Source organism: Perca flavescens, chromosome 18 (genome assembly GCF_004354835.1).
Source record: "Perca flavescens isolate YP-PL-M2 chromosome 18, PFLA_1.0, whole genome shotgun sequence".
NCBI classification, from domain to species: domain Eukaryota; kingdom Metazoa; phylum Chordata; class Actinopteri; order Perciformes; family Percidae; genus Perca; species Perca flavescens.
In genome coordinates this window covers 2,487,569-2,515,000 of record NC_041348.1, presented here as the reverse complement: position 1 = coordinate 2,515,000, position 27,432 = coordinate 2,487,569, and the positions used below count along the sequence as shown (strand labels likewise).

The 27,432-nt window shown below is 43.1% G+C and overlaps 1 protein-coding gene across 1 annotated transcript in view; it reads right to left on the bottom strand.

The window, feature by feature from the left end:
• The window catches only part of rev3l (REV3 like, DNA directed polymerase zeta catalytic subunit), a 113,440-nt gene that overhangs the window by 68,389 nt on the left and 17,619 nt on the right, over positions 1–27,432 (bottom strand). The window contains 3 exon segments of the mRNA XM_028605067.1: positions 3,055–3,215; positions 6,780–6,854; positions 6,967–7,156. Coding sequence (XP_028460868.1) covers positions 3,055–3,215; positions 6,780–6,854; positions 6,967–7,156 — 426 coding nt within the window.

The window sequence follows — 27,432 nt, the reverse complement described above, 5'->3', positions numbered from 1 at the left end:
AATGAACCTTAATATTGCTCTCTGTGTGCTGAACGTATGAATGCAACCGTTTGCTAACCAGTAACAGAGAGACAGCAACCAAGAACATACCATTACAGTTTGTTACAATTCTACACGGGAAATTACATGTATTTTTAGAAAGCTGGGTACAGAGTTGCTAAAATTAGACAAAGCCAACATCAGCCAATATACTGTTTACATTTCACAAAGTACGCAACTTATGCCTGGTATCAGCAAAACCTGGAGAAGATGCAGTTCTTCTATTGTCACTCGAAAGAAAAAGAACGAAAGAAAGTAAGGGTGTGCAATTAATCGATTTTAATCGTGATTAAGATTTCTGCTCCTAACGATCCCAAAAACAGAGACGAGAAAAACGTTTATTTTTCACATTACATTTTGCAAGTCAACTCTTATTTTGTCCTGTGTTCTGAATGGAGGAAAAAAAAGGCTCAAACGGGAAAAGTATTAGAGGGAAATTTCACAGTTCAAGGTGTTTTCACTGTTTATTTGAACTGTTTCACTGTTTTTTAATTTAAGTAATCATGTAAAATAAATCGTAATTTCAATATTGACCAAAATAATGATTATTATTCTTTCCATAATCGAGCAGCCCTAAAAGAAAGAAAGAGACACTAGATTTGACTTTTACCTTTGTGTGAAGCAATGTCAAGAACAAAATGGCTAAAATTGGCCACGGACCATCATAAAAGACGGTGCTACCGACTAGGGAAAAGACAGTGCGAGTAAAATGGAGACAGAAAACCAAAGATGTCAGACAGAGACATCAGGTAAAGCAAGGAAAGAGGGAAAAGAGCAAAGACCACAAGACAAAACATGAAAAGAAGTGAGAGGGCAACAAGAGAGATGAAAACCGAGAGAGCTTTGGAAAGACGACATAGGCATCCTGAGGCTGAGGTGAGATCAGGACTAATCTGGTGTGACTCAAGGCGCGGCAGCCTCCCCTGGCCTGCTCTCCATCCCTGCCAAGCCCGGGGGAACGATGCAGTGAGCAGGAAGAAACCCAGCAGAGACAAGAGACAGCGGTGTGGGACGTGTGACAGCAGAAGTAGGCCACAGGGGCAAACACATGTGTAACCTAAGATCTGCCCCAAACAGACAGGAGGTAGGGGCTGAGGGCAAATGTCAGATCGTTTTGTTTATGATTAGGTTTACGTCAGCAGTGTAATCAAACACTAAAATTTGAAATGACCGATTAGCTACAAGCAGGGGCGTGACCATAATTTCCGCAGTGAGGGGGACAGACCGTTCAGGAGGATGGTTTTTATTGAAAAGATCCTCTACCATTTGTCTCTCCAAATCGCAAATTCCAAGTAGCCTACATTTCATTTATGATTGATGGAAACACTGACATTCCACACGGTTTCACTGTGGGAGACCTGCTAACATTTTGAAAGGCCACACGGAGGTGGAGCATGCCAACGATCCGAACATGTGGTACTAAAAAGGTATTCAATAGGGGGTGGGGGCACAAATTTGGTGGCATTATAATGTCACTATTCCATCATATACACTTATCTTAATTCTTGCATTGAATGAGTTTTCCACCCTTTATTTTTTGTATGCGTTTTTATGATATATTTTATATTGCCTATGTCTATATGAGTCAATCAATCAATTGATGCAACCTGAGTAAAGTGAGCACTCGCCTACATATGATGCGTTCAAATCAACTCGGACGTGTGGGGGAGGGAGGGCAGCGACATGGAAAGTGCGGGGGACATGTCCCCTGTGTCCACTGCGCCATTGGCTACAAGGACGTACTATACTATAAAGCACTTTAAAAAGACCGAGATAAAGCCATCTTCTACTCTAATCATATTCCCTGGTAGTGTTAATTTCGTCAGACGAGACTAAATATGTTCGTCAACGATCTTTTTTTCCATGACTAAGATGAGATGACGACGAGATTGCGTCAATGTCCAAAAACGCTGACTAAGACTAAATTAACATGCATTATTGTTGACAAAAAAAAGACGAGACTAAAATGTTTCGCATAAAATAAAAACTAAGATAAAACCTCTCTGCATTTTCGTCTACAATCGTCTCTACTTTTTCATCATGAGATAGAATATTCAGTTACTGAGACCCGGTGCTACGGCACCGACAGGTGCCCTAACAACTGTTATCTACCGGACCGAATAGCAACGCAGATTTTGGTGCCACTTAAATGCCTGCGCTTCTCTCTGATGCTCCTAAACGGACGTTAGAGTCAACCGAAACATCGCTGCACGGGGCGCTAGTTAACACTACACTTGGCAGCAGGTAACGTTAGCATACTGTTAGCTAGCAGTTGGATTTAACACCATTAAAATGCTGACAGATAAACGCTGTAAAGGTTTGTCTCTATTTACAACACGAGACGTACGACAGTCTGCCGTTGTCTGAAAAACAACACATGTTGCGTTCACTTGAAATACGCCTTGCCAGTTTCGTGCTGCATTTATTTTATTGTAAAATATCCTTTCCCCATGCAGTGGTTTTTTGTCGTTTACTGGTGAAATAAGGAAGAGGCTCAATATTTATATAACTTTATAGCATTTATTTATTTTTATAACTATTTGACTGTAATGGTTATCAGAAATAATTTATTTAAAAAAAGACTAAAATGTTTTGACTAAAACTTGACTAAAATGTTGAGACTTTTAGTCGACTAAAACTTGACTAACAAAATTTTTTGGCAAGACTAAATTAAAAATAGGTGACAAAATTAACACTATTCCCTGGTAGTGTTCAGCAGCACAATGTGTGAAATAAGACTCCTGTCCATGAATTTATTGCCCCAGTGCATGCTGGGATGATACAAAATGCACCTACCTACCTCATGTAACTCATTGTTTCAATTATCTACTCATTTTGCCTTTATTTAAAAAAAAAAAAAAAAAAAAAAAAAAAACAGGAATTCAAGATAACTTCATCCAGGATTAAAAAATAAATCCTCACACTGCTTTCAAAGAACCAAATTAGCTGGCTGAGAATAAAGAGGATTATTTTTAGAAAAACTAAATCCCCTTCCCTCACGTCTTTGTCCCGTACCTTTGTTGTGGCCCCTGCGGAACTTGACAGCCCCCAAGTTCAGCAGGTTCATGCCGTACAGATTGTAGTCTATGAAGAGCTGCAGCAGGTAGGGGATGTGGCCCTCGTGGGGCTGGTAACTCTTGTTCATCACCGCTCCGCTTTGTAACAGCTCACAGACCCTACAACAAACAAGAGATTATTCCATAATGAAATTTAACTGGGGTAGAAGAAGAAAAAACACACATCTACTTATTAACGACAATTACACAAACATAGTCATTTTCCCTCAGCTACACAGCTACAGGTTGTTTTTGGTGCCGCTGGGATGGTGTAGATTAGAGGATGATTAGCTTCTCGCTTTGAAATTTGCCACGAGTTTGGCTGTTGGTCTGAGGCTGGTGCTACTCGCGTGACCACTATCTCACTTTCCAAGTTTCTATGTAGGGCTGGGCGATATGGAGAAAATCAAATATTGCGATATTTTTGACCAAATACCTCAATTTCGATACCGCAACAATAGTGTAGTGTTGACTATTGGTGCTTTCACAAAATATTTACACAATGAGATTTTTGATAAATAATCATCAGTAATGTGGATATAATGTCTAAGTGGGTAAAGGCCAATAATAGAACAGTTACAACAGTCTGGTAACTTCAGAAAATGACATCACTTTACTGTAATGCAGCCTTTAAAACCAGGAAATAGGTCATATTACAATATTACGATATCCAAAATCTAAGACGATATCTAGTCTCATATCACAATGTCAATATAATATCAATATATTGCACAGCTCTAGTTTCTATGATCTAACTTTAACAAGCTACCACAACTTCAATGAGAAAGGCATGGAAACCCATTGCTCTGGAAGTAAGGAGATTTGCTGTGGTCCAATATAATTGGAACGTTGCCTAGCGGAGTAAAAAATTAGGTGCTAAATGCAGGCGTGCCCACGAGAGAAAGCCAGAGAGTGCTGCAGTACTGTCGTCTGTCTGAACACGGCCTGAGAGAGGATTCAGACTGACAAGAGCCCTGTGAGAAAACACACAGTCCATCCAGCAAAAAAAGATGAATCAGGCTCCACTTTTTTTTGCAAAGCGGCGTTTTGTCCAGCAAGACGCTGCAGTGGCCAATCAAAAACATGCAAACACACATTCCTGGTACATTACTTTGTAACGCAAACACTGTTATTTCTACTGTTGACCTAGCCATCAACATGACTAAAGAGGTAATAGTTGCCGACATGATAACTTTCTGTCTGTCAGTACAACAAACTGTTGTGCATCTGAAAAGCCCTTTAACACATTCATCTGTTACAACAACTGGACACAACATGTCCCCACAAACAGGATACATTTACACTGCTACCTTTTGGTTAAAAAAATGAATACCTCTCATTCCCCCTGCTCTGGCGTTTTCCTCCTCTCATTCCCCATGCTCTGGCGTTTTCCTCCTCTCATTCCCCATGCTCTGGCATTTCCCAGCCCCTAAAGCGGAGACATTTGGAAACACTTCTAACCCGTTTTGGTTTGGAAACTGCGGGTTGTGTTCCGCAAACGGTGCCTTGACCATGGAGTGCTTTTATTTTTTTTGGTGCCAGTGAGGAGTCTTGCAGCAGCATTCTGCAACGGTCATGACGTTGAGAGTCATGAGAGCTATTAATAGAGCGATCAGCAACAATTCCTGTGTCCGGCGGCGGCTTCAGCCCTACATGGAGCGCCGGTTTTGGGTGAGGCTGGGAAGAACCAGTGCCTTGTGGGATAACTTGATCAAAGAACTTGTGGTTCCTAATGAGAGAACTTGTCGGATGTCCAGATTGGCCCTGATCAACCTCAGCGAAGGACTACACTCGTATGTGGAAGGAGTAACAACACAGATGAGGGCTAAAAACACTTGTGTGCACAGAGATCGCTTTTGGCTCAAAACTCCACTCAACAACCGAAAGGTTACGGTGTAAATGTAGTCACAGCCCCCTGCCAACAGAGCCAACGTTCTCGGAACTCAGAAGCCGAAGCTGGGAATGACGCCACACCCGAGTTGAATGCGTTCCATTTACAAGTCGGATTTTCATTGTTTTCATTAGCTCTAGCCAGGTTAGCCATTGTTTGCAATGCCAGTTTATAACAACGCATTACACTGTTTTTTGTGCATACAAACAGCGTAACATGTCCACAGATAGAAGTTGGACAGTACTGTGTGTTTGGCTGATTTAGTGAGACACAAATAAGACCGAAGTGCTTATAACTGTATGTCACTACAGCTTTCACAACTGTTGCTGCACAGGGGAGCAATGTTGGATTTTTAGCTCAGGGTACCGAGCTCGGAAATCTTCGGAAAATCCAATTTTCGAGTACAAGTGGGTGCAGTGACAGTGCCCTTGCAAAATCGATAGTGGAGATATAGCGGAAGGGGAGGAGAATCCAGTGAGTGGGAGACGCGCCAGATGTCAGGCTTTATCCGAGCACTGTACATCCGGTAAGCCAGACTACAGCTAAAATAATCAAGAGTCACGTCAGTAATTTTCTCAGATTTAACAGAGCTGATCTTTTTGCATTTCCGTGCTGTTTATTTGGGATGTGCTCTACGGAAAGAGGTTGCAGGAGAAATTATAAAACTGGTTTTACACGTAGAGTAGTTCCCCCTATCAAACTGACTTTGACTTTTAAAATCCGTGGAGTGCCTCTTAGGGATGCTCATTTAGAGGGTTTTTTTACTGACTGATAGCTGACCCTCGTTAACCGGTCATTAACCATTAACTGATAAGCAGGCAACGCAGTCCCAGTTCACCCGTACAGGAGGCGTGGACATACTTTCCGCATTCCGGGGACAGCTGCCGACTTGTGTCGGCATAGCCACGGTGTTCAGCTGGTCGCCGTGTGCACATGCATCCACTTTCCTGGAACGGCTTGCACAGCAGGCACAAGTGCACAGCGGCCCACAGCGTGCACTCAGCCCGTCTCCACCGCATCCACCTGCGAGGTTGTCAGCAGTGTGTCTGCCTGGCATACTCTCTGTGAAGGACGGCCGATTGAACCAGCCAGTCCTCATCGATGCCCTCATCGGGGCATGTGTCCCGTGGCTCTCTGCTGAGAGCGCCATCCGGCAGAGAGCCACGAGCAGAAGAGAAAAAAATAAAACATAAATTAGCGTAAAACCCAACTTGCTAGTGCGACATTTGCACTAGCAAGTGGCGCCACTGTAGCTCTCCTGATAAACGTGCGCCATGTGTACCAAGGCTCAGTCCTTACTGCAGCGGCCCAGGTTTGATTCCAACCCATGGCCCTCTGCTGCATCTCTCTCTCTCAATTTCAATTCCATGTTGCTTTATTGGCATGACAAAAAAATACATCTGTGTCACCAAAGCATTAGAACAAACTCTCTCGCTCTACAGCTGTCTTAATTAAAGGCAAAAGCCCAAAAAACTCATCTTAAAAAAGAAAGTTTTTTCTGAAAATATTTTAATATTGTTTTAAAGTGTTTAACTGGTAGTGTTAAATCGGTCAAATGGTCTGTTAACGCTTCATTCTTAACATCCCTAGTGCCTCTTCTAATCTCTCTCTCTCTCTCTCTCTCTCTCTCTCTCTCTCTCTCTCTCTCTCTCTCTCTCTCTCTCTCTCTCTCTCTCTCTCTCTCTCTCTCTCTCTCTCTCTCTCTCTCTCTCTCTCTCTCTCTCTCTCTCTCTAACCAGCCTGGGATGATCCCCATTCTCATTTAAGTGCATCGATCCCCAGAGTAACCTTACCTTTTGACCATCTGAGGATTGTACAGATAGATCTTCATAAAGTGCTTCTCCTTAGCGTGGTAGCCATAGAAAGGCCTGCAAGACAGGAAGAAGACCTCACTGACATACTGCATAGAAACCTGGAGAGTTCAGTAGAAGGATTTCCCAAATTTTTCGACTTCATCAGCCTCAATCGTGAGTCACTTACATGCCAGAGACCAGCACCACCTTGAAGACGTGCTGGACGCTGGAGGCGGGGTTTCCCATGGCAACGTTGAGGGCCCTGTCGGTGCTGAAGGCCACCTGCCGCAGGTAGCGCTCTGGCTGTTGGCCGTAGCCATCATAGGGTACGTAGATGTAGGGGAACACGCCGTGGAGGTGGAGGCATGTCTTCTGGCCTGCAACACAACAACAACTCTTTTGAACGTCAGGCGTACAATTTTATCTCATGTATCCACGACACGTCCCACTGCGTTTGCTGCTAAATTGTCCACAGCTTCTTATTTTATATTTTCAGGCTTTTCTTTTGGATAACTTAGAATATATAGTTGATGCATAGTGGCTGGGTAATGTGACCAAAGCGGATATGCACATTTTAGTACCACTAACAACATTTTTTAACACCACACACACACATATATATATATATATATATATATATATATATATATATATATATATATATATATATATATATATATATATATATATATATATATATATATATATATACACACACATACATATATATATATATATATATATATATACATACACATATATATATTTATATACACATATACATATATATATACATATATACATATATATATATATATACATACATACATACATACATACGTATATATATATATATATATATATATATATATATATATATATATACATACACACATATACATACATATACACACACACATATATATATACACACATACATATATACATATGAGAGATGGGTGAGCTAGAGGCCGCCCCACATATATACTGTATATATTTTTGATGCGTTGTAAGAAAGAACATTTGAGGTACAGTAACACAAACGCTTTTTTCCATTTGACAACCGATGTTTTACCAAAACTCTTCATATGATTATTAAAAATCACACACTGGTGTCTAATAAGAAAACACTGTAACAAACAACAACTTCTTTCAGTCATTTAGTGGTGATCAACAAATATTTTAGTCATCCAAATCTTCCCATTTCGTGTAATATTCTCCCTGGTCACACACACCACATCAAAATGTGGGTGACAAATCCAACCTCTGCGTGACTGATGCATCTCAAGCCTAGTAAGCTGACCTGACCCCAAACATGCACTGCTCTGCAGTAGGATCTCACATGGTCCAATATGACACTGTTGTCCCTCCACAGATTCCCCCACTTTACAATTTTAAATATTTGATGATTTAAAAATCCGATATTCTGATATATCGGTAGATATATTAAAAAAAAAAAAAAATACAGAAATGTGTAATTTAAGATATGAAACTTAAAGTCCTTTGAACAAAAAGACAATAACAACAAAAAAGTCAGAGTGTTGCCAACAGGGAGGTTGTAGAGCGCCCTCTGGTGGACAAACTATGCAACACCAACGCTCAGAACATTGTTTTTATTTTATTTTTCAGAATCATTTGTCATTATAAATGATTCTGATGAATATAAAAAAAAAAAAAAAATGTGCCGATACCAATAGTTTGGAAAATGCCTAATATCGGCGGATAATATCGGCCCGCCAATATATCGGTCGGGCTCTACCCTACATTCATCTACAGCTGCCTTTCCGTCTCCCTCTGCCTTTTGTTGTTTGGCACTTGGTAACCAACCTGCTGCGACTTCATAGAGTCATAAAGGTATAAACCGTGTATTCTCATATGGTGAATAAGCTCACAGACAGATAGTATTCACACATTTGGCCAAAGTGCATCTTAACAATTGAGCAAAACTGTAATAAAAGAAAGTCAAGTCAGCGAGGGTCCAGTAAACTTCTGACCAACAGATGGATGAGTGTGACAACATGCCTGTAATGCAATGATTCATGGCATGCACACAGCGTTACAGCAGCCCATTAGCTCAACAACTCAACAGAAGCAGAGAGGGAAAGCGTCGCTGGGGATTGTGGGTGGTGCAGAGGGGAGAGGATTGAGGTTTTGAAGGGAGGTCAGCCAGTGCAGGGGCAGGGATGTACAGTAGTCAACCATAATCTCGCTCCTCCATACCTCTCTGAACTCCTTCAGCCCTACACTCCATCCCGAACACTCCGACCCTCCTCTTCCTCACTGCTTTCCACTCCTTCTGCCCGCCTGTCCACAATGGGGTTCTGAGCCTTCAGCCATTCTGCTCCTCACCTTTGGAACTCCCTCCTGCTATCCATCCGTACCACAGAGTCTCTACCCACCTTTTCCAAAAGCCCTACCCCACGTGACTCCACTCTCCATCAAAACCATGGCTAGATTGCTTTATTAAAATTTTCTATCTCAATCTTTTAAATGGGTTTGTTTTAATTTAATATTTGCCTTGCTAACTGTATTTTGGCTTGTTTTAACTGTAAGGTGTCCTTGAGTGCTATGAAAGGCGCCCATAAATGTATTATTATTATTTATAACGGGAGCGGTGTGACATCATCACTCCCAGACAGACACGCACACTGCTGAGTCATCTGAGGTGAACTGTGATGCAGACAACACGCTCTGATCCATTATCAGCCTGGTCCACTGTTTTCATCTGCAGACTGCTGCACTGTTTAATCTGGGTTACGTAACAGATTGTAACAGCAGTGTAAAAATTAAGACCAGAAAAGGAGGCTGAGGCTCACAGAAATTGGAGCTTCTGACTCTCTAAACTTGCATCAGTGACGGCTGGCAGCTGGACAGGAGGAGGCGGTAATAAGCAGGAGCTTGACTCTTGCCCAGACGTGCCCAGAGACACGCCTGCCTCCCCAACGCTCAGGGGGCTCAGGGCTTCAGGAGAGGAAGGGGAAGTGGGGGTTCTGGCACGGTTACTGCACCTCAAACACACAGCTTGCCAATTCTCCGTCCTCACGCTTTGGTAGGGCAGACGATGCTTGCGTGCCGCAGTCCTCCGGGCACGACTGTTGAGATTGCTGGACCCAAAGTGGAGCTTTTCCAAAAGAGGAAGAAATATTCCCTGCATCTCTCTGCACAACGATGCATACGGCTGCCTCCGAAACAGGAGGGGAGGGGGGCGCACGATGAGATGTGGTGCTGAAAGACAACGAGCTTCTCGGAACAGGCCTGGTGTTAGACCGGTGTCGGTATTAGAGCAGGGAGCAGCCTATGCTGGAGCACACCAGACCATCATAATAAGATAAAGCGAGCAATTCTCATTTGTTATTCTGTCCTTGGAAATTAAAAAAGTATTTGTTTGAATGCCATGCTTGGCTAAACCGGTGAAAAACAAGAGACCAAATCTAGCACACAATCTCTGAAGTCCATCATAATCAACTGACCGAAGAGCTTCTCAAAGGGGGGGGGGAGGGGTGTTGTTGTATTTCTCTATCTAGCAACATGAATACATTGCCTTGGAATCTGGCATTCTGGGACTGCAATTCTATATCTCACTATATAATATTTTAACCCTAGTCTGGTCTTTATGAGCAGAAATAGCTATCAATCATACTTGGTTGTAACTAGAGGTGTGAATCTTCACTGATCTCCTGATTCGATTATCACGTCAGCGATTCAATATCTCGATGCATCACGATGCGTCAAATACATTTTTCTATTAAAGCCATGTAGGATATTTAATTCATAGCTTTTCAAGCTTCAAAAACCAAACATTCTGCAGTGCTCTAATACTAAATAAATTGGATACATAAAACTACAGCACTGAGCACATGGCACTTCCTGAATGGGCAAAACATAACAGAATATATAAACAGAAAGGTTGTTAGGCCTACATTAAATTGTAAACAGAAAATAAATCGATTATGGCCCGGTCGATTATCAATGCAGCATCGTCCGTGTCCACGATTTGATGCATCGATTATTGGATTCATTTCAACGCCTCTAGTTGTAACCCCTCCATGCGCGTCGTTATGGCGATCCAAGCCCATTACTTATTGGTTAATATGTGTAAGAGCCAAATATGTTATTTCAAGTGTTCAGACTTTGGGTGTGATTTCTTGTATGTACATTGGGTGTCGCTGTGGTATTACCTGGGGCGAGGTTATAAAAGGTAAGCTCCAAATTGTTGCTGGCAGGTGTTTGGCCCGGAAAGGGCAAATGGTTTTTGACCGCTAACGCTGTGATAACGAATGCTGTCATGCTGGAGTGCATTGGCGCCAAAGCCTTTGTTCTAAGGTTGTCTAATTGTTTATGGATTTATCGCTGAAAACGTGAAATAATGGACATTTCATGCTGCACGATCTACCAAATATATTGTTAATCTGCAATGCAACATCGTCAGACGATTCTTGAACGCTACACAGCATTTTAACATCAGCGCGTCAGCCAGGTCACTCCGGGTTAAAACTACCTCAGTAGTTACGGTATCAGACCGAACAACTTTACAATAGTCAAAAACCTGCCATCGGAACATTGTTTGCACGGGACGTTTGGGACGGAACGATCGGCGTAAGAAGAAGAGAAGGTCTGCTTAGTTGTTTTGGATTCCTGATCTGGATTTCTACTACGCTGGAGGAGTTTGCCGTCAGCTGTTGAAGAATAGAAGACGCACTGAAGCCGGCTGTCGGACATTGTAGGTTTACCACCGGATCATCGAACGGCGCCCTACAGAGGTATGAGTAAGCTACACTTGAATGGCCATGTAAATGTGTGCACACATAAAGCATAAACCCAATGCATTGGTCGCTAAAGAGCGCAGACAATAAGACTTTCCACTGACTGTTTGCTACTGCGAACCTTTGACTCACGTGACTTTCATCATGGATCGTAATGCAGCGGCGGACATAACTACTGGTGTGCGTAAAAGTAAAGTTACCGCTGGTAAATCCAGTAGTGTGACTGGTGGGCATTAAATACAAACTGAGAAACGGGTGGTTAAGCTTACTGAAAAGGCATTTGCTGGTGAATTGGATAGGTTACAAAATGGTAGAAAAGCGAAGCTAAACAAGGCAAGTGTGTTAAGAAAATCCCTGCAAGGGTTGGGTTTAAAGAGTGACAACACAGGTAAAGAATGTTCTTGAAAAATTGATTGATGTATGTGATGAATCAAAATGCATGCATGAATCTTTGTTGTGTCTATTGCCATATGATGAATGTGAAAAAATATGGTTTAAAGCAAAAATGCTATTTAATAATGAATGTATTGCGGATACAAAAATGTGGATTTCAAGCAATGAAGGTCATGCAAATGCTTGTGTTGATGATATAAATCCTAATGACAGCATTTCACATGTTGATAGCAAAGGCTCAAAAAGGAGTGTTAATAGTGGTAAATTAAGTACAACATCCTCCGCAAGGATAAAAGCTGAGGCAAATAGAGCTGCATTGGTAGCTCGTGCTGCAGCGTTAAAGGAACAGCATGCTTTGGAGGAGCAGGAGCAACATCTAAGGAGGAAATGAGAGCAGCTTGGTCTGGAGGTGGAGCTAGCTGCATCTAATGCTATGCTGGCAGTATTACAGGCTTCTGTCAATGTATTAAACCCTATGGCAAGGGAGTACAAACCCGATTCAAGAAAACCTAAACAACAAAATGACTTGACAAGAGGATCATTGCCACCTGATAAGTATATATCTATGGATGTGCGACAGAAGGAAACTGAGCAATGGGTTGAATCTGCTTCTAAATATCAGTGCAGTATTGAACAGCAGCAGGAAAGCAATATGTTGGGAACAGTGCATCATTCTCAATGCCAACCAAAAACTGTGCAAATGAGGAAGGACGAAGGAACGCAATCTACACTCATCAAATCAGTCCAAATCCACCTGAAGACATACTTCAAATCATGCACAGGCAAAACGAAATATCAGCTGCTTTGGTGCAGCAGCAGTGTTCGCTGTCGCTGCCACCACGGGATGTATGCATCTTTGAAGGGGACCCTCTCCAATACAGAGGATTTATCAAAGCTTTTGAGCAAGGAGTGGAGGAAAAGGCAAGAAAGGCAGACTGTTTGTACTATTTGGAACAGTTTACCAAAGGACAGCCACAAGAGTTGGTGCGTAGCTGCCAACATATGGAGCCTGAGCGTGGCTATATAGTGGCAAAGGGTCTGCTACTGGAGCACTTTGGCAATCAGTACAAAATTGCAACTGCATATATGGAAAGGGCGTTGACCTGGCAAACAATAAAATCTGAGGATGTAAAAGCCCTTCAAGCCTACTCCTTATTCTTGCAATATGGAGGAGGAGCTTCAGTACATACAGGAGTTGGACATGCCTGTTAACATGAGGGCCATTGCTAACAGGTGGACTTTCACCAGGTTTAGATCTCAGCCAAGGAACCGAGCGTATGGAAATATTGTCGCCACCACAGTAACATCTATGGATTTGCCCGAGGAAGTTAAGGAGTCAACATCGTATCAAGGAAAGGAAAAGAAAGCTGGATGCCTTTGCTGTGTTGGTATGCACTCATTGGAAGAATGCAAACAGTTCAATGGAAAGCGGCATAAGGAAAAGATCAATTTCTTGAGGGAAAAGGGAGTTTGCTTTGCATGTTTAGGTAATGGTCACATGAGCAGGGATTGTGACAGACGCTTGACATGCAAGGTTTGTGGTCAAACGCATCCCACAGTGCTACACATCAACAGGCAAAGTACCACTACGGAACTGTTAAAGGAACCAAGTAATAACCGACCAACTTCATACGAAACATGTGGACATACAGGGGCCGGTAAGAATCAGTGTGTTCTATCCATTCTCCCTGTACAGGTGAAGTCCACAAAGGGAAATTGCATCATTAAAACCTATGCTTTTTTGGATCCTGGAAGTTCAGCTACATTCTGCTCAGAACATCTAATGCAGAAGTTGAATATTACAGGCAGAAGAACCAACTTCCTGTTGGGCACAATGGGGCAAGAAAATGTTGTTCCAGCCTATTCCTTGACTGGTTTGGAGGTATCTGGTCTGGATAGCAATGGCTTCTATAGGCTTCCAGAGGTTCTCACGCAAAGGAAAATGCCGGTTACAGCTGACAACATGGTGACGCCTGAAGACCTGGCTAAATGGCCGTAGTTGTCAAAAGTACACATCACAAGCCTAAAAGCAAATGTCGATCTGTTAATCGGAACCAACGCTCCCAAGGTGTTGGAACCTTGGGAAGTCATCAACAGCTGCGGGAATGGGCCGTATGCTATGAGAACTGTGCTGGGTTTGGATAGTTAGTGGGCCGATGAATGGAAATATTGATGTTTTGGAGGCGGAGCTTCCCTCAGCTACGGTGAACAGGATATCCGTGTGATCTGGATCGGGACAAGCTTCCAGTAGAAAGAGCTCTGGGTTTACAGTGGTGTGTGGAGACCGACTCTTTCAGGTTCAAGATGGAGATAAAACAGACTCTCACGAGACGTGGTATGTTGTCCGTGAACAGCTCAGTGTACGATCCTCTGGGTTTTCTGGCACCTATCACTGTGGTTGCCAAAACGATGCAGCAAGAGCTATGTCGGAGGTGTTGTGGATGGGATGATGCTTTACCACAGGACATATTACACCAATGGGAAAGATGGTTAAAGGACTTGGATCTGCTGGCTGCATTCAATGTGGACAGGTGCATTAAGACAGCGGACTTTGGCGAGGTCAGACATGCCCAACTACATAACTTTGCCGATGCCAGTGAACGTGGCTATGGAACTGTAACATACATGCGGATGTTAAATCAGGAAAACAACATTCAAGTCACGTTTCTGCTCGGTAAAGCCAGAGTGACACCATTGAAAACCGAAACTATTCCCCGACTGGAGTTGACAGTGGCTGTCCTTGTGGTCAGAGTGGACTCAATGTTAAAGGCAGAGTTGAATTACCAACTGGAAGATTCAGTATTCTGGACTGACAGCACTTCAGTGTTGAAGTATCTTAACAATGAGAATAGACGATTTCACACATTTGTGGCCAACAGAATCTCAACCATCAGAGAAACATCGGAACCTTCCGATACCTGTATGGCGAGCAGAGCCATCCATCTGGAGGTAGCAGTATCAATATGCTTTTGTCAACTATTCACACTAGGTGGTTTTCATCATTGCAGCCAGGGGAGATGCAGAGGGACAGTGGGAACAGTAGAAGTGTGTTAAGTCTGGAGTGTGTACAGTATGTGTGCGTCTCAGATGTACAAGGTGTGTGTGTAGTGCCACTGCGAGCGACACAAAAGGCTGGCAGCCGCTCTGTCCTCAGCCTGCCGTGTCTCACAGACACAGACAGAAACACAGACCGCTTCTGCTGCAGTTACTAGGCAACGGCAAAGCAAAAGCCCCTGACAGACAGCAGGAGAGATAAACAAGTGATTCTTTCCAGCCAGCTGGTCAGGCCACAGAAAGAGAGACGTAGGGAGAAAGTGGGTCTGACAAGAGTTGGAGAAAATGAGGCAAATTATAATGAGAAAGTGTGTGTGTGTTTGTGTGTGTGTGTGTGTGTGTGTGTGTGTGTGTGTGTGTGTGTGTGTGTGTGTATGTATGTGTATGTATGTGTGTGTGTGTGTGTGTGCGCGCGCGCATCTGCATGAAAAAACAGGGAGGGATGAAAAGACAGAATAAAATAAGGACGGCACGAGAAACTTGGACAGTGGGCAATTAACGAATTATGAAACTGTACTACTAAACTCTACAATTGATCTTATTGAAGGCGCGTTGGTATGTTGCGTAAATCCCCCCCCCCCTCTCTCCTCCTCAATAGCTACAGACACAGAAATGGCACATACTAAGGAAAGCTCATTGTGGGACTGGCTCTAATTCTGCACCAAGGCTGAATTTCGGGAAAGAGACTTCAGATACAGTATTAGGGGACCACTAAGGCCTATATAAAAGAGACTTCAGATACAGTATTAGGGGACCACTAAGGCCTACATAAAAGAGACTTCAGATACAGTATTAGGGGACCACTAAGGTCTATATAAAAGAGACTTCAGATACAGTATTAGGGGACCACTAAGGTCTATATAAAAGAGACTTCAGATACAGTATTAGGGGACCAGTAAGGTCTATATAAAAGAGACTTCAGATACAGTATTAGGGGACCACTAAGGCCTATATAAAAGAGACTTCAGATACAGTATTAGGGGACCAGTAAGGTCTATATAAAAGAGACTTCAGATACAGTATTAGGGGACCAGTAAGGTCTATATAAAAGAGACTTCAGATACAGTATTAGGGGACCACTAAGGCCTATATAAAAGAGACTTCAGATACAGTATTAGGGGACCACTAAGGTCTATATAAAAAGAGACTTCAGATACAGTATTAGGGGACCACTAAGGTCTATATAAAAGAGACTTCAGATACAGTATTAGGGGACCAGTAAGGTCTATATAAAATAGACTTCAGATACAGTATTAGGGGACCACTAAGGTCTATGTAAAAGAGACTTCAGATACAGTATTAGGGCACCAGTAAGGTCTATATAAAAGAGACTTCAGATACAGTATTAGGGGACCACTAAGGCCTATATAAAAGCATCCAAAGAGCACCATGTCATGGGACCTTTAATGCACCAGAAATTGAAACAAAGTATCACATCTGACCCCCCACTGGGTCAGTGAGGCAGTAGCCCAGCAGCTTAAGGCTGTTTTATGCTTCTGCGTCAACTCCACGCCGTAGCTACGCCGATGCTCCTACGGCCCTTTCAGAGTTCTGGTTAGGTTATGTTAGCAAGCAAACTTTAGCAGTACTGCTTGCTGGCTAAGTGCTAATTTCAAAACGTTACCGACATATAGACACTTTACAAACCAATAACCCCATCATTGTGACCAAAATATGTCTGAGTTTATTTGCAGAGCCTATGTCAGTGAACTATCATGTTGCTACTCCCCACAGTAGGCTGCTTCAAACACCAACTATCAACACACAGGACCAGCAGACCAATCGCAGTCCTTGTGGTCTGCGTCGCCTCGGCGCAAAGTTACACATTTCTGGAGGTGCACGTCGAGCTGCGGCGGAGGGCTCGGAGGGGGGGGTTTGCGGCGACGCAGAGGGGTCTGCGGGGGTACGCCGTCGACGCAGAAGCCTAAATCAGCCTTTAGTCATTTGTAAAACCAGCTGCTAGCCTGTTGACAGAATGACAGATACTGAGCTATAATCACACTAAACAAAAAGGGACATTCCTTCCTGTATGCTTTATTAGTCTATTTAGGAACAGTTTTTTCTACCGAACAGATCAGAAGGTTTGAGGGGTTGGTGGTGTCACCCGTGTTACACGGTGTCCGGGCATACGCCGATTACATTACTTGCCAACGGCCGTGGTGAGTTTGTGGTGGAATCGGTAACACCGGTGTTACCGGTGCACCGTGGTTTATGAACAGGTGGGAAAATGTCCTCACCGTGGCATCCATACTTTCCTCAGGACGAGAGCAGAACTGGCCATCAGTCATGAGAGTCACACTGGTAACTTTTTCCTTGGCAGTCAGTCAGCCAGCCACTATGCCTGGCAACCAAGCATAGCTTCAAACTTCAACACAGTTTGAGAGTCCTACTTATTGGAAAAACAGTCACATTTCCTGGCAAATGTTAAAAATGTGTCCGTGATGGTGCTGAAAGACAAAAAAAAGGTTGCTCCCTGTTCAGGAGGCGCTGGGAAAATATGCAAACAAATGGAGCCAATTTGCAGAACTTGTTGATTTTGCTGAAGCAGCCAATCCTTAGCATTACTTCTCTGAGCTCCAAATACATGACCGGAACACAGAAGCAGAAAGAAGAGAGCTTTATTTGTCCAAAGTAGGTTCGCCGAGTACAAATGCTTTTTTCCCCAGGATAAGTCGGCTGCGTGCACACGTGCACACGTGCGCACACACACACACACACACACACACCTCTACATGCAAGTAGAGTTTACTTTCAGAGGTTTTGGGGAGCAGTCAGACTTTCTCTGGACAGATGCCACACAGAGGAGTGGAAGAAGATGTTAATAAAACCAGTGCTGGTATTATTTAAAAAAGGCCCTGGGAGAGCTGTGTGAAATGCAGGCCTGAGCCCTCCCACCGGCTGCAGAGAGAACGTCAGAATATGTGATGAAACTGTCCCTCACGGGAACTTTGATCAGGGTACACTTGAGCAGGGATTTTAAGATGTGCCCAAACCTGATCAGCCCTTCAGCTTACGTTCCAAAATGTTAATGTAGTTAATGTAACGCCACGGTGTCCTGACTCGGCTCGGGACTAAATCACCGGTGATGGTGTGTTTTTACCGACTCTGGTAAAGACAACGTAAATGTTTGAAATGATATTCGGTTAAAAATGTAAGCCCTTCATTTCACACCGTTACATTAACTGAAAACATTACACAATAATTTGCACTACAAGTTAAAGTGAAATGTTAGCAAGCAAGTGAAGTTAGGAGACCGTAACGTTAAATCTTCAAAATTGGAAAATACACAACACACTTTAGAGAGGTGATAGCATTAAAGGCCAGATATCACACACACACACACACACACACACACACACACACACACACACACACACACACACACACACACACACACACACACACACACACACACACACACACACACACACACACACACACACACACACACACACCTCCTCCGTGCAGATTAATGAATGCCATTGATTATTCTACACACTCCAATACAGTAATGTAGGTGAGCCTTAAACTTGGTTTGCGATCTGCTAATTAAACACACAGAAGAAGAAGTTGCTTTTCTCCCGCAGAGAAGACAGCTGGAGTCCATCCGGAGTTTAATGGTTAGTATTATGAAGTTATTACTGGTATTTATTCAGGATTTTTACTGCATAGAGAAAGTTTTGGCGCCCCCTAATGAGGTTTTAGCCAGCACCAAAGTATCACAAGAGCCAAAACGTCTGATTTTCAGCTGCCAGCATTTGTAGAGTCAGACTGTACCGGACTCTCCCGGTGACCATGCTGTAGTGATGGTCAAATGAAGGTTGGCGAACCACTGTCTTCATTTCCTGAGCTCACTAGATGGTGCTCTCTGTTCAACAAAGGGTTGAAAAACACACTGAATTGCCATTCCTTTAACCTTTTTCTTTGAACAGAGAGCGCCATCTAGTGAGCTGAGGAAATAAAGACAGTGGTTTGCCAAGCTTCATTTGACCAACACCACGCTGCTCTGGGGACCGCCAGAGCTCCGACTGCCGTCTGTCTGCGCGACGGGCTACGCTGCCATCTATCAGTATTACATTGAGACAGTTTCATAACCTGTAAAGTGTTTTGGTACAGTTCATTTTAACACCTGATGTCGCGGGTCCGACTCTCCCCTTTCATTTTGTATAAAAATATTTGCAGTACAATTAATATAAGAAGTCTGCACCTCCTCCCGCGCGTGCACCCCCCACCCCGGGTCAGCTACCACCACAAATAGAATCTAATTCTGTGGGAAACACTATATCCATGTTTCACAGACAGACAGACAGACAGACAGACAGAGAGCTTTCATTAGGATATGTTGTGATAGGTTTGGTGAAACAGGCTTGTTTGCTCTCTACACCAAGTTCCCACTACAGGACTTTCAAAATAGGGACGCAGTGATGCAACTTTTTCAGTCCTGACTCCTGATGCTGATACCTGTGCTTTGGATACCACGGTTTAATTAATAAGCTTTATGTCTGACGGTGTGGAAGGGACTTGCATCATTCTTTTACGTGCAAGGCAACAGCGTTGCAAGGTGCACCTGAACACATCATGAGGTAACGTTGGAGCCCACGCATCTTACCGTTCTTTGTTTGTTTACATAACTCGCGGGGGGAGGAAAAATGTTGCCACACCTGTGACTTCAGTTAAACAGAAGGATTCCCCAGTTCCGTAGTTTCTCGGTCATGTCGGACTCGGGCAGTGGCCATGGTGCCAGCTGCAAGGCTACTGGCGAGCTAAGTTCCACTGCCACGTATAAAATTCCCCCACGTGACGCATTACGTGACACATGGTTGCTATGTCAAATTGGCTTCAAATCCCTGCACACTTCCTGGGGGCCTTCATGATACCTGCCGGTAAGCAATCCTGTGTTGTCAGTGCGTTTTTTTTCTTTGGATGTGCGCAATCGCGATCGCAACTTCCTATTTTGCAAGGGCACCGTCGCTGCATCCGGAGCTTAGCAGCATGGAAACGTGAGAATAGGTAGCCGGTGTATTTCTAAAGAAAGGAAGAATCAGAAATAGAGCTATATAGTTAGCTAAATAGTAGCTGCTGCTACTTGCAAAAGTTTTAAGAAAGACACATCAACTTCAACAGCGTAGATGTTGATGTCTACAGCACTCACTACCGTGTCGGAGAGCAATGGCAACTCCAACAAAGGACAAGTAACAGAGAGAGTTACAACAACAGAATGCATGAGGGAGACTTTGAGAAATTAAAATACAATGATACAAGGCCATGATGTGCCCATTATGGGGATTAGACCAATTCAAGTACTGTATTTTAATTCAAGTGGTCAGAAAAACACTTTGGGTTTGCTAGAGTGGAAACCACTCTTGGGTGGTAATGGTGGTTGTGGCAGTGCTGCAGTGAGAGTGAACAGCATTGTGTAGCTCAGAAGCAATTCCTGCAAAACTGTAAAAAAATAAATAAATATGGATAGATTATTGTCTATCTGCTTCATCTGCTGCCATGGCAAATCAGTGTAGTCCTTCCATCAAGCAAATGAAAGGAGCTATTTTGAGGTGAGAAAGAAGTAGAGAGCTGACAGGAAATGAGGGAGAGAGAGAGATAAAGAGAGATAAAGAGAGAGAGAGAGAGAGAGAGAGACACACACACACACACGACAAAGGTCCCCTGCCAGAATCCAACCAGCGATCAGATCGTATGGACCTCAGGCACAAGGCTGTTTCTTTGTGAATGTCTGGAGAAGGCTGCTCGGCCAGAACAAACGAGGCACAGCAACCTCCTTCACTCCTCTCTACATCTGAAACACAGCGGCTTTACACCAAACACATGACAGAAATCATCGCTTTTTCTCTCACGCAACGTAAACTGCAAAGCTTAATCAGTCCACTTTGCTGTAAACAGCAGTCCATCATCTTATGCACTCGTCCACTTCTGTAAACAGAGCAGCTCTGGTGGTTTCAAACAAGCCCTTTCAATGATTCCGCTGGCCAGACTTCACATAGAGCCTGATAAAACACTGTGTGCTCTCTCCCCACTGGACCACACAAATAATGCATTTTGCATAGACCCGCCCACAACTCTTAAAGGAGAATTCCGGTCAATTTCAACACGTAGCTCTGTTTGTTTTCGTTTTTCTCGCAACTGACAGCACTCCAAATATTCAATCGGTGTTGCCTACACAGTGTTATCCTCCTGCTAACGTTAGCACCCAGGGGGCTGAAACAGGGCAAGTTTTAGACAGGCTTTTAGCCTCTTAACATGTTCGAAATGTCATTACAAGTGCCTACCCGTGTGAAGTGATTCCTTCTGAGTGAACACAGTGAATCTGACTGCAGTAGATGTGAAAGAAATGCATAAAAGTTGTGCTAATTCAGCTCTGTTTAGTTCCGGTGTTGAGACGGCAAGAGGAGTGCTTAGGGACCGTCTACAAACTACAACACCGAAAAGAGATACCAAAATATTTTCAGAAATAGGCATATGCTTCTTTTTTTAAAGTAAGTGCTGTAGTAAAACTAGCAGGAGACAAGTTATAATTGAGGTAAGTTTGGAGACACTACCTTATTTTTTATTTATACTATAATTTTTTGGGGCTTTCCCCTTTATTTTTAAAGTGGACAGACGTGAAAGGCAGAGAGAGATGGGGGATGACACGCAGCAAAGGGCAGCAGGTCGGATTCGAACCCTGCGCCGCTGCAGGACTCAGCCAACATGGGGCAAACGCTCTTACTGGCTGAGCTGAAACACTACCCTACCTTATTTAATCATTAAATTAATAAATATTTAGGGAGGGATAGATAGATAGATAGATAGATAGATAGATAGATAGATAGATAGAAACACAACCGAATAAAACTGAATAAAAATTAATTAGTCAAAAGGTCGATATTTACAACACTGGAGAACTCATAACAAAAAAAACAAAGTCAACTAAATTGTTATTTGACTCTAAACAGACAATATAAATTGGCTGAGTATCTGCACTCTGTCAAAGATATGAAACAGAGACCGATCCTGACCGGATACAGGCTCAGGGACCACCAACTGGCTGTAGAGACAGGGAGACTCCGACAGACTCGGCTGCCCAGAGAGGAGCGTCTATGTGCTCACTGCTCGACCAGGGGAGGTAGGGGAGGCTCACACTCCGAAAAAATAAGAAGAAAAGAGACAATCCAGGGTCTAGTAGGTTAATGATTAAAGAGGGATTACTTTTGAATTAGTCTATTCATTGTTTTTTAGTTAAATATTGCATATAATAACTGATTACTTCTTGTGCCTGGAAAGTAAAATGTGAAATGAAAAAAACATGACATTCAACATATTTCAGAGTCAGCATAGATAAAGAGCCATTTCCTCACAATACAACAATACAAATGGCGCTTTTCCATTACATGGTACCTACTCGCCTCGCCTCTACTCGCTTTTTTTGGTTTTCCATTACGAAAAAAAGTACCTGGTACCTGCTAACAGGTACTTTTTTTAATACCTGCTCAGTCGAGGTTCCAAGCGAGCTGAGGCGAGCCGAGAAGGTGACGTGAAACCCTGCAGGCTGCTGATTGGTCGGAAAGAATCGTCACTGATCACTGCATTGCTACAGACGGCATTTTTAAATAGTTTAGCCAGCGGTGTTTTTTTGCTGCCGGAGGCTCCACGCAGAGCTTTCTCCGTAGCATACAAGTGGCCTGATGTTTATACTTGTGCGCTGGTGTGTGTGTTGAGTCGCCGTGTGTGTGTGGGGAGCTGGTGAGCGAGGGAGAAGTGAGAGAGTGCCGGCAATTAGCTCCGCAGCGAGTAGTGACTCTAGAGTCATATAGTGAGAGAAACAAAGTGTCTCCCCTGTTCTTTCTGACCACGGTTGGAAATCTGGAGCAGTAAAAGTTAACTATCTTGTTGATTTCATGTTGTTTACGGAGAAGGAGAACCAGGAAATGAGTCGGGGGGAAATGCAACTAGTGTTGACAAACTGACCGAAGAGCCGGTTAATTAACCCAACTCGTGTCACTGAGCCGGGAGAATCGAGTGCCATACATCAATGAACCGACTCACTCCTGTTTTTTTCTTTTACTTCATTGTGCCGTTGACATTATATATATATATATATATATATATATATATATATATATATATATATATATATATATATATATATATATATATATATATTCAATGGTTGGCCGTTGTGTAGCTGGTATTCTTCTGCTACTGTGTGTGTTGTAATCTAGCTCATTAGTGCCTCCACTGGACTGGAGAGGTGGTGCTAGAATCAATCAGGAAATGAGCTACTAATGCCTAGACCCTATGCCGAACGAGACTCTAATGTAACCGTGCAACCGGCCGGCCACTCGACTCTAATGTAATCAAGCGGTGTCTTGGTTCTCGGCAAGTTTGAGTTATTAACCGATAGCAGAAGCCTTTATTTCTCGTGCATCTTAGATGATTGTGTTCATGGCAATTCACACATTATCGATGGGGAAGTACAGTACATCACATACAAATACACGAATGTTATTTTGGTAGTTATGTTAGAGAAGTGAATGTTGCTACGTGATAGCTAGGCTAGGCTGTCACAAGGAGACCGCGCACCAGGCTACTGAACGAAACCGTAAGGACCGTAACCGAGGCTACTGCACGAGTCTATATTCAAACGGGTGTCTAGGTTCTCGGCAAGTTTGAGTTATCAACCGATAGCAGAAGCCTTTATTTCTCGTGCATCTTAGAGGATTGTGTACATACAAATTAATGGATTACATTATTGATGGATATCACATACAAATGCACGTCATGTTATCTTAGTAGTTATGTTAATTTAAATGTTTGTTACGTGATAGGTAGGCTGTCACCAGTAGACTGTGCACCAGACTACTGAACAAGACCGTAACCGTACCTAATGCATGAGTCATGTAATCAAACGGGTGTCTATTTATCAACCGATAGCAGAAGCCTTTATGTCTCGTGCATTTTAGAATTGCGTTCATGGAAATTCATATGCTACATTACCAAGGAGAAAGTATTAGGCCTATATCAGATACAAATACACGTAATGTTATCTTGATAGATATGTAAAGTTAAACGCGATCACATCCCGAGCACACGAACCGGTGACCGAATCTATTAACTCGGTAGGCCAACCAACGACCGTCCGCTTGAACAGACTCTCGTAAAAGAGTCGGTTGTCCCATCCATTGACATATATACAATGGACCAATAGACCCCGTTGCTCTGGACGGAGACCAGTGAAGGATATTAGAAGCACTTTTCCGGTGATCACTTGCTTTACTGCGCAGCCTCCAACTGACGGAGACAACGTAAATGTGACGTGAGCAACGTGTCTGAAAGTGTGAAGTCTTCTGGTAGCTGTGCAAAGAGATATCTCAATCATTCCCAATCTTACAGAGACGGAGAGCGTAGGTATATGTAAGGAGATAACATAAGTACAGGCTAATTATTGCTAACTAACATGCTAGTTAACATTAGTAATTAAACCTAAACAGCTAATGTAAGTTGAAACTGCCTGCTAGCTTCTCCTGTACTATACGGTAATTCCTCTACTGTGCGACAGTAAGTCACTTGGTTATGACACAATCGTTAGCCTATTTTTATAAAAGCATCTGCTACGGAGCCATAACGTGAGGTACAAGGTAATGGAGCCTTTTATACATTGTCGTGTTTCTTTAGAAATAAACAACGGACAAATAGAGTCTTTAAACGCTTCAGATGTAAAGTTATTCGCAGTCAAGTGACGTAAAAAAAAAATGGCGGTCAGTGTAATGTTAACAAGAGGTGATCGCTTTGTAACAAAATGGCGCCATCGGAGGTTCGCGTTCTGAAGCGAAGCTTACCCCCTTGGTCCCATCACTAAATGCAACGCTACCAAGCCACGCCCACGGCAGTCGCTATGACGACCAGCCACGCTGAGGCGGTACTACAATCTGCAATGGAAAAGGGACGCACAGTGCGCAGAGTCGAGTCGAAGCGAGTAGAGTCGAGGCGAGTCGAGCAGGTACCACGTAATGGAAAAACACCATAACAAAGCCTTTCTCAAAAAGCCAAATTCATGCCGTAGCAGGGAGCTTGAGCCTGAGTAGCCAGCCAGGGGCTGGGGAGAGAGGAGTCCTAGCTTGGTTATTCCTCACCTAGCTGGAGGACTTCCTACTTTGCTCCTGTGCACAGTGCTTATGGCCTGCTTACTAAGGTGAACATTTGAGGCAGGCACATACTTTTGTCCCCAGTCTGGACTTCAACAAGGCACCAGTGCACATTCTGCACACCAATAGAGATCCGGGCCACATCTGGCACAATCCATGACAAATAAATCACTTTGGTTTGATCTGCTCAACCAGCCTTAGTCAAATCAGTGTAACCACAATGCAAGAACAGAGTGGTGAAGCGCATAATTTCCCACAGTTTTACCTAAATTCAGTCACCTGTGTCAAACATAATGCCTGCGATGGCAGGGAGCGGGTGAATGGCGACCAATCCATTGTCCCCCCTTCCCCAGTTTCATGACAGGAAACAGAATCAGCTCCCCATTTTGCTTTAATGACCACTTTGTAGCCAGCATGTCCCCGTCGCTCAAGCTGAGCCTGCTGGAGCACAGGCATGGCTGGCAGCCTCGATGCCAGCGATCCCCCAACGTCATCCTGGCCATCTGAGCAGACAGGATGAGGCGGACCAGATGGAAGGTTCTTCATGCCAGACCTCCGTTAAGCAGACAAAGTAAGAATACATCAATCTTCATAAATGTGAACACCGAAATCGAGGTTGGCTGCAGTGTGACGTTGGCCAGCCAACGCTGCAATTGTGCAGGCCGCTCTGTCTGTCGTTCCTGGTGAGAATGGAGGGCAGATGGAGGTAGCAGACTCAGACAGATCTGGACTGGGTGAGGGATGAATCAAAAGCAAGATGGACACTCACGGGATGGGATTAGAACAACACAAAAAAAAAAGCAGGCAACACTAAGCTACTTTGAGCTATTTTTTTTAAGTCGAAAAACGTTGGTAAGTGCTGCCTTTGTCAAGGTTGAAAGTATTAATTAAGTTTGCCGTCTATACAGCCTCCTGTTGTTGTATTATGATCCTTATAAATAAGCACCTTAACGTGACTGGTTGATGTCTATCTGGTTCCGAATAAGAATTTACGCCGCTTTATTGCCAAGCAATATTCTGTGTGAAAGTACTCACGACAAAAACAACAGTTTGAAAAATATCTCTCTCTCTTTCAAATAAGTTTGGCTGATCAGGAGTATCCAGGTATCAGTCCTGCACGATTAATTCTTCTTGGGGTGGAATTTTCGGCCTTTATTTTGATTGGACAGCTGTAGACATGAAAGGCAAGCAGTGCTAAGAAATCTGTTTTTGATACTGTACTTAAATTGGCAATTGACAAACTCCATTTCTCTAGAGACTGAAGCTGTAGCATGTTGATTGACATGTTTTAATGATGTAAAGACATGTTCAAGGAGTTCAGATAGAGCCGGTATCAGGGCCATATTTAGTTCAATGTGTTATATGTCACTATTTTTGGTAGCCTGCTGTACTTAAATGACCAGTATGTACTTTATTTTCTGTATTCATTGAAGCCTCTGTGTTGACAGGCTTGAGGTGATGAGCAATGTGCTATAGGTGCCACAAAAAAAAAAAATCTTTTTGGTACTGCCAATTTGTTTAGTTTTGTCATGGTTCATGTGTGCAACAAGCATTACACTTTGTGAGAAAAAAATTGTGGCCGAGAATTGTGATATCAAATCTAGGCAAAAAAAATAAAATATCCCGATTCATTTTTCCCCCGAATCGTGCAGGCCTATCTGGGGATTAAAACCTCGGAATAGTCGACTGCGCTTCATTCCCTGTTGGACATCGTTTTAGTGATGTCACAACATTCAAAGATCTCAGAAACTTACTTGTTGTGAGAATACCATTGTTATTATTACCAGAAATATAACCCAGGTTGTAATAAACTGGGAATGATCCTTTATACTAACATAAGTTGTTTTTACAGATGTTTGAGTGGTTTATTCCAAGATTCTAAAGGGAAGAATGGTTTTCATTTAAGGACAGTCATAAGTATAAACTTTGCTTTCTTCAATTTAATATTCACCAGCTGACTCGTCTGGATCAACGACAATACATTTCCAGCAACAAGGCAGGTCTGCTCGGTTCTTTCAAGGAATGATTGTCAAGATTTACGAAGAATAGGTTTAGGGTGTTTACTCTCCAACTGGGATGTTTTTGGGACCGATTGGAGAGGATTGCTGTGGACCAAGTACACACGGAGATACACTGGTAAGAGCAAATTACGTTGAACAGTGTATCAGTTAATTTAAATAGCTCAAGTTACTGTGTTGTGTTAACAGTTAACATTCATTTAATATTGTATGTAATGTCCTTCCTGAGACTATTTTGCAGAGCCAGCTGCGTCCGGAGCTTAGCACCACCCAGGGCGATTGTGAT